The sequence below is a fragment of the Rhinopithecus bieti genome, unplaced genomic scaffold (assembly GCF_001698545.2).
Source record: "Rhinopithecus bieti isolate Rb0 unplaced genomic scaffold, ASM169854v2 scaffold_364, whole genome shotgun sequence".
NCBI classification, from domain to species: Eukaryota; Metazoa; Chordata; class Mammalia; order Primates; family Cercopithecidae; genus Rhinopithecus; species Rhinopithecus bieti.
Window position 1 is genome coordinate 756,562 of NW_016803104.1, and position 13,807 is coordinate 770,368.

General features: G+C 38.8%; 1 protein-coding gene across 2 annotated transcripts; it reads right to left on the reverse strand.

Moving 5' to 3' along the window:
• Nucleotides 1–8,743: 8,743 nt before the first annotated feature.
• Nucleotides 8,744–12,884, reverse strand: DKK1 (dickkopf Wnt signaling pathway inhibitor 1). 2 transcript variants are annotated; one of them, XM_017893794.1, is made up of 5 exons: nucleotides 12,821–12,884; nucleotides 11,403–11,655; nucleotides 10,995–11,157; nucleotides 9,691–9,831; nucleotides 8,744–9,575 (listed from the first exon to the last, which is right to left on the reverse strand). In XM_017893794.1, the coding sequence occupies exons 2-5, from the start codon at nucleotides 11,643–11,645 to the stop codon at nucleotides 9,322–9,324; spliced, it is 801 nt and encodes a 266-aa protein (XP_017749283.1). In that variant the 5' UTR covers nucleotides 11,646–11,655; nucleotides 12,821–12,884; the 3' UTR covers nucleotides 8,744–9,321. The 2 variants fall into 2 exon arrangements, with proteins under 2 accessions (XP_017749283.1, XP_017749221.1); XM_017893732.1 differs by lacking the exon at nucleotides 12,821–12,884 and adding an exon at nucleotides 12,676–12,811.
• Between the last annotated feature and the right edge of the window lie 923 nt (nucleotides 12,885–13,807).

Here is a 13,807-nt window from a genome sequence, read left to right on the forward strand (position 1 = left end):
TTTTTAAATTAAAACATTGAAAGCTTATGAAAGAAGTGAAGGAAAGAGATGAAAAGTGATAATTGAAAACTAGAAAAAATAGGAATAGGTTTCCTTAGAGGTAGAGAGATTGTGTAAACAGCAAGGAGAAAGTTGTTGAATGAAGGGTTAATATGGGAAAAAACTTTGCCAGTTTCCCAATTTTGTTGAAAATGAACCCAGTATTAGAGCAGTGGAAGTCCTGGTTTTTATTTGCTTGTTTGTTTGATTGATTGTTTCTTTTAAACATTTTCTGCAACATGCCATCTAAGTGTCAAGACATGATAGCACTTGGCACAACTTGATCCAGAAGATAACCAAGACTGCTTATAAAACTGAAATGTGCAGAGCTTCCAGAATAAATAATTTCCATCCTATTCTGTGTCACTAGCTGTTTAAATTAGCAAAGAAATTCAATCTCCCTGCCTACAGGAGTATAAGCCAAGCTGTCCGAAAGTATTAACTATTGTCAGGAAGAGAAAAGTGAGATTTTTCTCACCAATAAAGATGTCAAAAACTAAACACTAAAATGGTTTATGTATTTATAAGACAAGAAACATGTTAGGCGGTTCATTGCAACATATAATTGTTGACAAAATAAACATGGACATAGAAGATCATACAAAAAGAGTATATCTATTATAACAGAATTGTGATTTTTATTTTGCTTAATCTCTGTTCCTCCTTTTGGATATTTTAAAGTATTTGTATTTGTATGTTCTATTTTGTTGTAATTTTGCTGAAGTTGGCACAGCTATTCCTATTTCTCTTTCATTCACTTAATCATTTATTCAAGAACTGCTTGGTGCAGGTCTTCTCTGTCCTAGCTGCAGTTCTCCCAGTCAGTATATTTTTAATGGAAAGAAATTTGGTCAGTGAGTAAAAGATGTTTCTCATGCTTTTTTTTTTTTTTTTTTGAGATGGACTCTCGCTCTGTTGCCCAGGCTGGAGTGCAGTTGTGTGATCTTGACTCACTGCAACCTCTGCTTCACCAATTCAAGTGATTCTCCTGCCTCAATCTCCTGAGTAGCTTGGATTATAGGCACTCGCTACTATGCCCTGCTAATTTTTGAATTTTTAGTAGAGACAGGGTTTCGCCATATTGGCCAGGCTGGTCTTAAACGCCTGACCTCAGGTGATCTACTTTCCTCAGCCTCCCGAAGTGCTGGGATTACAGGCGTGAGCCACCGTGACTGACCAGGATGTTTTTCTTTCCTGTAGTTTTGGGAAATTCAAGGAAGAGTGATTCTGTACTAACAGTAATTTTTAAAATTAGAATGAGACACATCAAGATATCTGCTCAATGCATAGGAAAGTTTATGAGAAAAACCCAAGTTCTGTCCTAACTTTACATTTAATAATAGTAATGTCTCCCCTGATTTTATAGAAAAAGTGGAAAATAATGAAAAAACCCTGGGTGCAGTGGCTCACACCTGTAATCTCTGCACTTTGAGAAGCCAAGTCAGGCAGATCACTTGAGGTCAGGAGTTTGAGACCAGCCCGGCCAATATGGTGAAACCCTGTCTCTACTAAAAATACAAAAGTAAGCCAGTCATGGTGGTGCTCACCTGTAGTCTCAGCTACTCAGGAGGCTAAGGGAAGATAATCACTTAAAGCAGGGAGGTGGAGGTTGCAGTGAGCCAAGATTATGCCACTCTACTCCAGCCTGAGTGAGAGAGAAAGACTCTGTCTCAGCAAAAAAAAAAAAAAAAAAAAAAAAAAATGAAATTAGTTCCCACAATCCTACCTCCCAGATAAGCCATCTAGATTTAGATTAGATATGAGATGTTACTCTTAAGTAATTTATAGCATACCATGCATGTTCTGAAATATGCTTTTTTCAAATATTTGTACATGGAGAATTCCGAATGTTTCTCCATATTAATTTGATAGTTGCAGAATGCTTTAATAACATTACATACATTATCCAAATTGTTCTGTCCTACTAAGCATGTAATTCATTTTTGATTTTTGCTATTAAAATACCATTGTAGATGGATTTTTATACCTCCATGTTTCTGTTCTTAAAATAAATTTCTAGAAATTACTGCATCAAAGAGTTTTCACATTTTTAACACTGCCAAATTGCTTTTCAGAAAGGTATGCTAATTGCAGTACCCTCTAGCAGTACATGAGAGTGTCTGGATTTTTGCACTGATGCCCAGACTGGTCACAGTCATGCCTCTGAGATATTGTAGGTTTAGTTCTAGACCACCACAATAAAGTATCACAATAAAGCAAGTCACCTGGTGTTTTTGGTTTTCTAGGGCATCTAAAAGTTCTATTTACACTATACAGTAGCCTATTAAATGCACAATAGCATTATATGTTTTAAAAAAAGTACTTACCTTGGTTGAAAAATACTTTGTTGCTAAAAAATGCTAATGATTACCTGAGCCTTCAGCAAGGTGTAATCTTTTTGCTAGTGGAAAGTCTTGCCTCAGTGTTGTTGGCTATTGACTGATGAGAGTAGTGGTTGCTCAAAATTAGGTTAGCTGTACCCATTTCTGAAAACAGGACAACAATGAAGTTTTCAACAGTGACTGACTCTTCCCTTCACAAAAGTTTTTTTCTGTAGTGTGCAACGTTATTTGATAGCATTTTACTCACAGTAGAACTCCTTTCCAAATTGGAGTCCATTCTCTCAAACTCTGACTTTGTTTATCAACTAAATTTATGTAACATTCTAAATCTTTCATTGTCATGCCAACAATATTCACAGCATCTTCACCAGGGGTACATTCTGTCTCAAAGGACCACTTTCTTTGCTCATCTATAAGCACCAACTCCTCATCCATTCACCTTTGATCATAAGATTGCAGTAATTCAGTCACTTCTTCAGGCTCCATTTCTAATTCTGGTTCTCTTGCTGTTTCTACCACATCTGCAGTGATTTCTTCCACTGAAGTCTTGAATGAATCCCTCAAAGCCATTTATGAAGGTTGGAATCAACTTTTTCCAAATTCCAGTTAATGCTGGTGTTTTGACCTCCTTCCATGAATCATGAATGTTCTTAATGGCATCCACAATGGCGAATTCTTTCCAGGTTAATTTACTTTGCCCAAATCCATCAGAGCAATAACTAACTACGGTAACTATAGCCTTATAAAATGTATTTCTAAAATGATAAGACTTGAAAGTCAAAATTTATACCTTAGTTCATGGACTGTAGAATGGATGTTGTGTTAACAAGCTTGAAAACATTAACTTCCTTGTACATCCTTATCAGAGCTCTTGGGTGACTAGATGCATTGTCAATGAGCAGTCACATTTTAAAAGAATTTTTTTTTCTGAGCAGTAACTCTTAACAGTGGGCTTAAAATATTCAGTAACCATCCAGTGAACAGGTGTGCTGTCATCCAGGCTTTGCCTTGCTTTTCCATCCATTTATATTGCACAGGCAGAGCAGATTTAGTATAATTCTTAAGGACCCTAGGATTTTTATAATGGTAAATTATCATTGGCTTTCATTTAAAGTCATCAGCTCCTTTAGCCTGTAACAAGAAAATTAGCTTGTCCTTTGAAGCTTTGAAACCAAGAATTGTCTTCTCTTCTCTGCATATAAAAGTCATAGATGGCATCTTCTTCCAACAAAAAGCTGTTGCATGTACACTGGAAATCTGTTGTTTAGCGTATCCACCTTAATCAATGATCTTAGCTGCTCTTCTGGATAACTTGCTGCTTTGCCTTGCACTTTTGTGTTATGGAGAGAGCTTCTTTCCCTGAAGGTCACAAACCAACCTCTGTTAGCATCCAACTTTTCTTCTCCAGCTTCCTCACTTCTCTCAGCCTTCATAGAATTGAAGAGAGCTAGAGCCTTCCTCCGGATTGGGCTTTGGCTTAAGGGAATGTTGTGATTGGTTGAATCTTCTATTCAGATCACTCAAACTTTCTCCATATCAGCAACAAGGGTGTTGTACTTCATTATCACTTGTGTGCTCACTAGAGTAGTATTTTAATTTCCTTCAAATAGTTTTCTTTTGTATTCACAATTTGGCTGTTTGGCCCAAGAGGCTTAGCTTCCGGCCTATTTCAGCTTTCCCTGTGCCTTCCTCATTACAGTGAGAGATGTGTACCTCTTTCTTTCACTTAAACACTTAGAGGCCATTGTAGGGTTATTAATTGGTTAATTTTAATATTGTTGTGTCTCAGGCACTTGGAAGGCATGGGGAGAGGGAGAGATGGGAAAATGGCTGGTCAGTGGAACAGTCAGAACACATACATGTGTCAATTAAGTTTGCTGTCTTACATGGGCACAACTCATAGTATCCCGAAAACAATTACAATTGTAACATTAAAGTTATTGAGTGTAGATCACCATAATAGGTATCATAATAATGACAAAGTTTCTGAAATGTGACATGGAAACATGAAGTGATCACATGATGTGGGAAAAAATGACACCAATAGACTTGCACAATGTGAGGTTGCCACCAACCTTCAATTCACATAAAAAAAAAAAAAAGTCAAGAGAAGCACAATATAACAAGATATGCCTCTATCATTTTTTGCTTTTAATTTGAACTTTGGAGTATCACAGATATGTGAAAGGTTTCTATATAGGATGCTTTTTAAAAGTATTTTTTTGCTCATCAGGAGAAAGATTGTGAAATATTAAAAGATGTAATATGAATTTATCAAGATAAGCTACGTTTCATGCCTTCTGCCAGTTTTACTTTTTACTATAGAATTTATTCAACAGTTTAAAACAGCAGGGTATTGGTTATCATTGCCCTTCCAAGGTAATTTTTCATATACTAATATTTAGGATCTATGTCATATTATTAGGATTTATAAATTTTTGGCAAAAAAATCCACCATATTTGTGAAAGCTATTATTTACATTATTTGTAATGTATTATTTGTATTATTTACTTTAATTGAAATCTAATGTGACAACTATTGCTGGAAACAAAACAATATTCTTATTTTGTAATTTTTTGGCAAAAAATCACTATAGTTTGTGACATCTATAATATTTTGAAACAAAATGTGTCTCAAATATATCCTCTTCAATTTCATTGCCACCTAATACAATAGCTGTTGCTGAAAATAAAAAATTGTAGTAGTCTATTTTTTCTGGATAACAAATTATATAACCAAAAATCAGAAAATTCCTCTTCCCAGCTACCCCCAAATCTAGTCACAGTGGAATATTACTTATTTTCTCAATATATTGTGTATCTTTATTTTTATAACTCCATAAGTTTGCTCACACTTCTTCCTCTGTCTCCACTAGGAAGGAAACGCTTTCTCATCTTTTCTACCTTGTAAATGCCTTCTCATCCTTCAAAACTGATTTGTGATAGATATGAGATGTGGGATTTGTCCCTACACATTCCTCTTTTAGAACTACTATAGTTTCTATTACAGGCAGAATGGATATAGACAGCTGTGTTTATATTGGGAACTGGGTAGCCATGCTAGACAATTGAACCAGAGGTGAACCCCTGATTGAAGATAAACTAATCAGAACCCTCGCTCAAGATTTTGGAGTAGGAGTCTCTGAAAGGCTAAGCAATTTACTGAGCAGAACTGCACTTCATGATCACATATATTGGGGATAGAATTTTGCTTGTCCCCGTGGCAAGTGGTAGACACTACAAATTACAATGGAACATAAATCATAAATGAGTCTGCAGAATGCTTTCCATCCTGATTTTTATGAGCGGTATCAACCCATGTCTCCTTTTGCTTTTCTAGTTTAAGTGCTTTTCTTCCTTGAAATAAAAGGGCGAGAGAAGGCGATGGTTCAAATACCACCTCTTCTCTGAAGCTTTTTCTGAGTAGCTACAGACTGATTTAATTAATTTTATTCTGTTGTCAGGTATTAATGAAAGTAAGATAATACAACATAATATATACATTTCATTGTCCAATAGTAAAGACCTAAAATTGAGTGACTGCATTGAGCTAGACATAATAGTATTCTGATGCATGCATTACTCTCACATCTACATTACTGAGGGAGCCATGACTCAATCCCAAATCTATTTAGTTCTAGAGACTCTTTCTAACCACTATACTAAATCAACTTCCAGCACTAATACTCATCATCTCCCTTGCTAAACAGTAAGTTCTTTGAAGTTAAAGACCAATATTATATGCATCTTTTCAAATGCTAGCATAGTGCCCACTGGACATAGCAGATTAAATAAATGTATCTTGAATTAAAATTTCTTAGCGTTACCTAGATAGTAGTCCTAGATTTTCGACGTGATTGACTATTTCTAAGCTGTCGACCTTACACTCAATATACAAAGGACCACATACGTACCCACACTTTTGTACAAATATCAAAAGCTTAAATTATGAGAGTATTTTCTTCTTCTTTAACTTAGAGATAAGGTATTTCTTTTATAATTTGATATTGTCCTCAGAATAGTATTTTAGAAGGTATGAAAGTTGTAATCACAGAACTCAATGGAAGACACTTTATAAGCCTAATGGTAGTATTGTCTATTTTTCTTTAAGACTATAAAAGAAAGTTGGTAGCATGATAAAGTTCGATAATGTCACCAATTTAAAAATGAAGGGCCAGGCTTATTCCTCTCAATAGATTAGACAAAGTTTGAAATATTCAACTCTTCTAGCAAAACAAGGAAAGGGAGTGGTGAGAAAAGGCTTGTGATTGTATTTAGTAATAATTTCAAAATCAAAGTAATTAGAACAAGTCTAGCTTTAACTGAATGCCAGAGATTACTGTTCACTGTGAAAGTTTTAGGATAAGCCTGTATATCCCTTTTTCTTCTTTGATACAGTTTAGCAACAGCTTAATCATCACTTGGTCAGTGATAAGCAGGCATCTTGACATTTTGCTCATACCAGACTTTATTAGTAGCTACAGAAAGCATGCATTTTGGACTTTGCTTCAAATATTAGTCATCCTATAACTATACTAGCACATGAACATGAAAATTCTATACTCATGACACATTACTTGTTAGATCAAAAACTCTCGAAACAACTTAAACGTCACTGGTTAAAACAATTATAGTATTGCCATTCCAACATACTACAAACTTAATGTAACCTTTAAAAAGAATGAGTCACCTCTCTTTGTATTATATAAAATGATCTACAAGACACATAGAGTAAAAAAAGCAACGTTCAGGACAGTGTGTAGAGTATACTAACATTAGATAAAATACCTTGTGAAATTTTCCCAGGTGCATGTATTTTCCATTAACATACATTGTTTAAAAGTCACACAGCAACAGCAACAGACATTTTAAACAATCATTACCCAAATTGTTCTAGATTCCTTAAATAATCCTCTTTTGAATTTGTATTTTATCTGATTTCCATCTTCTAGCCTTTATGACTAGCTGATAAAAGTCTACAATTTTCTTGGTATTTTCACCTTTCCAAATATGAAGAATTCTTTTAACGGAAATCCCTTCCTAATTTCTCAGCTGGGTAGGAAGAAGAGGCGTCCCTCTTTGGTTGGTTTTGTATTCTTCCACACATCTCTCATCTGGAGATGAGAAGCAAGAAAGGCTATCACTAGGGTCAATGCACTGAAGTCCGTTCCTGCAGAAAGGAAAGGATCCAATAACCAGAGCCCTTTAAAAGTTTGCTTCTTTCCCCATTTAAGCAGAATGCTCTCTTTCTTCTTTTGAAGAAAAGTTTCCTGTTTCCTTTCCTTTATTGTGCTTTATTGGACATGGCAGGCCTTAGAATTGGCCTTTCTGGCACTTCAGAAAACAAGCGAATGTAGAAAAAGAAAGTTTCTCCTGGGTGAGGAAGCTGAGACTTCCAGACAAAAGGAATGTAACAGCAGACATCCTGCCAGTTCCTCTTTCAGTGAAGAACCACCCAAAGCTTGTGTCCCATTGGTTGAGCCCCTTGAAATTGAACCACTTCCAGGAACACAAAAACAACAGTCTAGTACATCTGCATTATTTAAAGAAATATTTGCACGATTGATCAGTCACTACTATCCTTTGCAGGCCCAAAACGCAGCATTTTGTGGTTTGGGTGCAGACTTTAGAATATTACAAAAAAAGTGTAAATTGAGAAGTTTGCTTTCCCTTTTCCTCCTTATAAACAATATGAAATCTGGCAAGTAAAAATGCAAAGAAAATTTAGATTTCATTCCTGTGGGTTTTCTTTAAAATACTGTATCCCTATCCTCATTCCAATCAATAGATTTCAGGTTAAACAAAATTTGAAATAGTAAACTCACCAAGCAAGGGAAAAAAGAGTGGAATGAGGAAGGATTTGTGATTTTTAATTAATAATTATTTTAAAACCAAAATAATTAGAACAAGTCTGCTTTGCATGTAGTAGTAATTAAGATACTGCAAATTATTTTGTTGGGTATGAAATCTGCATGTATTTGTTAACTGTATTTATGGGCACATCTCCTGTTCCCGCCAATCACCAAGTACTTTGGAGTATTATTTTTGTGGATGATTTTCTTCCTTGTCCAAAAAATATTGACCATTTAGGTAGGTATTATTAATTTATTGGAAACTATTTTTGAAAGTAGTAATGTAAGATTCACTCTCATTCTGCCATGACCATTTGAGTTTATCAATGCAGAATACATCTTTCTTTAAACTTATTCTAGAACTGATCAATATTGTCTTATACTTAGATACTGTCTTTTCTCTGATCATCTTTAACCATGTCACATGTCTGTTCCTGTAGAACACACACATACATACACACACACAAACCTCTAAGATCACAATCCCAAAATGCATGTCTACTTATAACATTTCATGATATTAAATGTTAAATTTTATTTCAAAAACTATCACAGCCTAAAGAGAAATATAATTTAAGCATTAAGATAGTACATTTCAGAAAATAAGCTAGTATTTTCATGTAAATTTTAGATACCTATCATTTGTCATTCCAAGAGATCCTTGCATTCTAGACTCCAGAATTAAAAGGGGTAAAGGGTTATGCTTTTAAGAACTATAAGCTGAAATGATTTGCTTCAATTCAATATAGAATATTTGTCAGTCAAGATAACAATCAATGTGTACAAAAATTTACATAACAAGAGGAATAATAGGCAGTGCAGCACCTTTAGAAAAATAATTAAAAGTTTTGTTGCATTTACAGGTAAGTGCCACACTGAGAATTTACAATACAGTAATTTACTGCAATCACAAGGGAGTTCCATAAAGAAACAAAGCTCTTACACTCCAGGTTTTTGGAAGGTGTTATTGGAATGCTTTACTGAAACCACAGAACTTGTATATCCTCAGGATTGAGTTGATGAAGGTCATAAAAGGTTTTCATAGCATCTATTATATAAAAGGAGTCCACTGCATTTGGATAGCTGGTTTAGTGTCTCTGACAAGTGTGAAGCCTAGAAGAATTACTGGCTTGATGGTGATCTTTCTGTATCCGGCAAGACAGACCTTCTCCGCAGTAACAACGCTGGAATATTTCTAGCCCATGAGAGCCTTTTCTCCTATGCTTGGTACACACTTGACCTTCTTTGAGGACAGGTTTACAGATCTTGGACCAGAAGTGTCTAGCACAACACAATCCTGTGGCACAGTCTGATGACCGGAGACACACAGAACCTTCTTGTCCTATGAAGAAGATAGCAGGAAAAAAGTACATAGTTACTGTTAAACATGCATCGTTTCACTAGAATAATTCAAAAGACATTTTTGATGTGCTAAGAATGAGTCTTAACATCCTTACCTTTGGTGTGATACATTTTTGAAGACAATGTTGTTCTTCTGGAATACCCATCCAAAGTGCTATGATCATTACCAAAGCTTTCAGTAATGGTTTCCTCAATTTCCCCTCGGAAATTATTTTGATCAGAAGACACGCATATTCCTAAGGAAGCAGGAAATAGTCATTAACTTCAGGGTTGTAATGCATTACTGCTAACAGCTGTGACAGTGGCAGTCTGTCATGCCAGGGCCAACTTGAGATACTTCATTGCAGTGACATCATTTTAAACCTCTTTACTGTTAATGCAAAACTCTCTAGATGGACAGAAGCACAAATGTGTATACTGTATACAGTCAGTCATATGTAATATCCCTAGTATAGCCATTTAAAATACTTTCCCACCAACTGTGGTAGGGGCAAGTGAGATTTCTGCCCATTTTAATACTACCCTTGGGGTAAGAAAAAGAAAATCAGTCACTTTTAACAATGTTCTTAAAAATAACTTCTCTGCCCCTGGTGCTATATGGTTCCTGCCAGACTAAGTTAAGCAAATGCAATTCCAGCTGCCTGGAACATTGCAATCTCACCCACCAGTTACTTTACTGGGTAATTTCCATATTACAGAGATTTACTTAGTTCATCTTGGAGTATTGCTGGGTCCTAAGGAGGGTCGCCACCCTGTTAGCTTATTTCTGGAGACCTCTTTAGCTGTCTAAGTCCACCTTTTGAAAACTTAAAAGTTAGTGGATCTGTGGTTGGGTGGAGAAGTACTTATATTAAGGCAGCAGAGGGTAGAGGGAGGGGGAAGGATGGAGAGGTCAGGTTGTGAGGGTATCAAGATCTCTCTTAAAAATGGCCTATGCAGATAAATCACAGTCCTCTGGTTGACAACAGTTTCAGCAAAAATCAGAAGGAGAGGCCAATCTGGCAAAGCTGTGAGAGTCACAGTAAGATAAATGAAAAGGGCAGCTGAACGCCAAAGCTGATTTCTTTGGTCTCTGCATGATCCCATCGTCCTCCCTGTCATCTACCTGCTCAATTGACCTCAAGGTTCTCCCTGACAAATTTTTATGGAAGGGTCCACTACGAGGTGAGCCGTTGCATTGAATCATTGAGGGCCACGGAGGAAGATAAGGACCTCAGAGACCTCCGAACTTCTCTCTTCTTCCCGATTAAACATTTGAAGATACTTCAGCGGAATCCTGCATGCTGAAGACCCATTTGCAGGTGGCGCCGCAGAGTTCCCAGGGCGGAGTTTTTTCCCCCTATTCATAGACGCTCAAAGGCTGGACAGTTTTAGTGTGAAGGGAGCTTTCAGGACTCACCATTTTTGCAGTAATTCCCGGGGCAGCACATAGCGTGACGCATGCAGCGTTTTCGGCGCTTCCTGCAGGCGAGACAGATTTGCACGCCCGCGTCCCCTCCGCGGGTGGGACTAGCGCAGTACTCATCAGTGCCGCACTCCTCATCCTCTGCGCACGGGTACGGCTGTGGGAAGGGTTCGGGGAGAGGGTGAGGCATCCAGACGTCCAGGTACCCGCCCTCTTGGACCCGTGCGCTGATTACAGTCCCTATCTGTCCACCTCTCCAAAACCTGTTACCGCCCACCGCTCCCAATTGCAGGGTTGCCAAATGCTTCCTGAACCGCACACACTCAGCACGTTCTACTCCCTCCTCTCCAAATAGGACCCTTTCAAGGTCAGAGCATCCTCGGACTGCCCGACCCCTCTCACCTGGTAGTTGTCAATGGTCTGGTACTTATTCCCGCCCGGGTACAGAATTCCTGGCGCGGCGCTGACTGCAGAGCCTGGGTGCCCCGCAGCGCCGCCCAGCGGTGGGGGCAAGTTCTTGATAGCGTTGGAATTGAGAACCGAGTTCAAGGTGGCGCTCACTCCCAGCAGGGGGTGGCCGCCAAGAGCCGCCGCTACCAGCGCGACCAAGACCCGCGCAGCTCCCGCTGCCCCCAGAGCCATCATCTCAGAAGGACTCAAGAGGGAGAAAGAAAGAGAAAATGACCGTCACTTTGCAAGCCTGGGTCCCCACGAAACCGTGCCGGTGCGGTTGCACAGTCAGGGTCTGGGAGCCCCCTGCGGTCCCAGATTCCTGACTGCAGGGAGCACAGAGCTCTGTGCCGCCACCGCCACCGCGGCTGCCTTTATACCGCGGGCCCGGAGCATTCCGGCCCCTTGGGAGGGAGACAACAAAGCCGGGATGGGATTTCAAAGCGCTGGGAGGGGCTGGGAGGGGGTGTGTTTGTGTACATGAAGGGGGGCCTTTGACACTCTTCACCCGGCTCCTCCCTGGCTTGGTCGCTCGGCTGGCTCGGCTCACCTTCGGGGTGACGGCTAGCAGCGAGCATTATAGCAGGCGACTTTAATAAATGCAGGCGGCAGGAGGAACTCTGGGAACTTGGGTGCCCTTGCCGGGCAGTAAGGGTTGAATTATCCAGATCTGAAATACTTTTCAGAGCCGAGGGGTGATACGCTTTGCAAAAGCACTTTTTGCACCTCTCCCTTACGCCAATACTCGCTGACTGTGCACACAAGTCATATTCAGTATTAAATACAAACCGATCTGTAATTCAATGGCTCTAGCAAGACGCCTCTGAGAGGGCCAGGTGGCGGGTGCAAGTTGCTCATTAACCCTTCAGAGTCGCGGTTTGCAGATCTGAGTTAGATCCCTGACTTTAAGGTCGTTCAGCTGCCCTCCTCCTCCTCTCCCCCCGCCACTGCGAGAAAAATGTGCAAAGAGAAGGAAATTTGCACATCAAACGAGGGTAAGAAGGAAGAAGAGCTAATTCTCTTTTGATGGGAAGTTTAGAGAGGGAGGCGAGAGACTGGCGTTTAGAAATTAGATCAGGGCTGGAGGGAAGAGGGAAATGACCGTCCGATAATCAAACCATTTAATGTTCTTTGAATCAGGGCAATCGCGGCAGTAGATGAACTTGATTAGGCAGACGCGTGAGATCAAAGTGGCCGGGGCCAAAGCGGACAGGGTCCAACGTACCGGGTCAGTCGCCTTTCCCCGTTCTCCCTTCTCAGTGGTGGGCTAATGCGGGGCAATAGAAACCCTTAGGGCTTAGCGCCTGACTTCCTCATTAGTATATCATATCGCAACGCTTCCGAACGCAGAGTTTGCTCCCAAGTCATACCTTGCACGGGACCACTCAATACCCCTTCTGGGGAGATAAGAAACTACCTTGAGGAGAAGAAGAGCTGAAAGTGAATTAGAAAGAGAATTTGACGTCATTGAAATTGGTGTGTAGATATAATAAAGTAAAGCTGGTGTATAAGAATGGTGTCATGCTTATAAATGGGAAATGATCTATTTAATCCAACAAAAACGTATTGGAAGCCTAGAGCCCTGGCATTGGGCTGCCCTCTGGGTTGTTGCCTTATTTTTATTTTTTAAATTTTTTGGTGAGATGGGTGGTGGGGGGAGGGGCACAATGAATACAAATATTTATGAGACACAGTTCTCATTTTAAAGAATAAAGTTCTCTTTATTCTAATTACAGTAATAATAAAAGATGTAGTAACAATAAAATTATAGTAATAAATATAAAAATGTACACAATTCTTTTAGAAACAGATTGACATTATAAGTGTCAGAAAATAGGCAACTGTTTTGTGAGTCTCGGAAAGGGATGATTGGATATCACTATTGAATTAATAGAGAGTAAGATATATTTATTTTGTCCTCCTCTAATCTGTATAGATTTAGGCTGTCTATAATGACTCCACATGCTGACTGACCTACTCTAGTCAGAAATGGGGCCACCACCAAGTAAAGCCAGTGACAATCTTTAAGTAATAAAATCCTAAAGTTCAGTGAGGTAAGGAGTAATTAAAACACAATTTACCATGGTCTGTGTTCTAGTTCCTTCAGTTTCAAAGGTAACATTAAGAACATCATCTAAATCATTCTTGAATGGTACCCTAGTTAGACTAGTGTAGTGTTCCTTCCATCCCAAATTCCATGTGCCCGGGAAATTATCCTGTCAGGAATCGATGCGTTAAGCACCTTCACTGTACTAGGAAATCTGCAAGCTGTGTTAAGTTTGAACGACGTTGCAATGTGGAGAAAATCCGCCTGCCAATCAGAAGGTTGAAAATGTTTCTTTTAGTGCTATTACTCT

What these genes read in the sequence shown, in the direction of transcription:
- DKK1 (XM_017893794.1), bottom strand. Translation starts at nt 11,645, where the DNA reads ATGATGGCTCTGGGGGCAGCGGGAGCTGCGCGGGTCTTGGTCGCGCTG. An exon ending in CGGGAATTACTGCAAAAATG is followed by an intron (nt 9,832 to 10,994) that starts GTGAGTCCTGAA and finishes CTGCTTCCTTAG; the next exon opens with GAATATGCGTGTCTTCTGAT. An exon ending in AAAAATGTATCACACCAAAG is followed by an intron (nt 9,576 to 9,690) that starts GTAAGGATGTTA and finishes TCTTCTTCATAG; the next exon opens with GACAAGAAGGTTCTGTGTGT.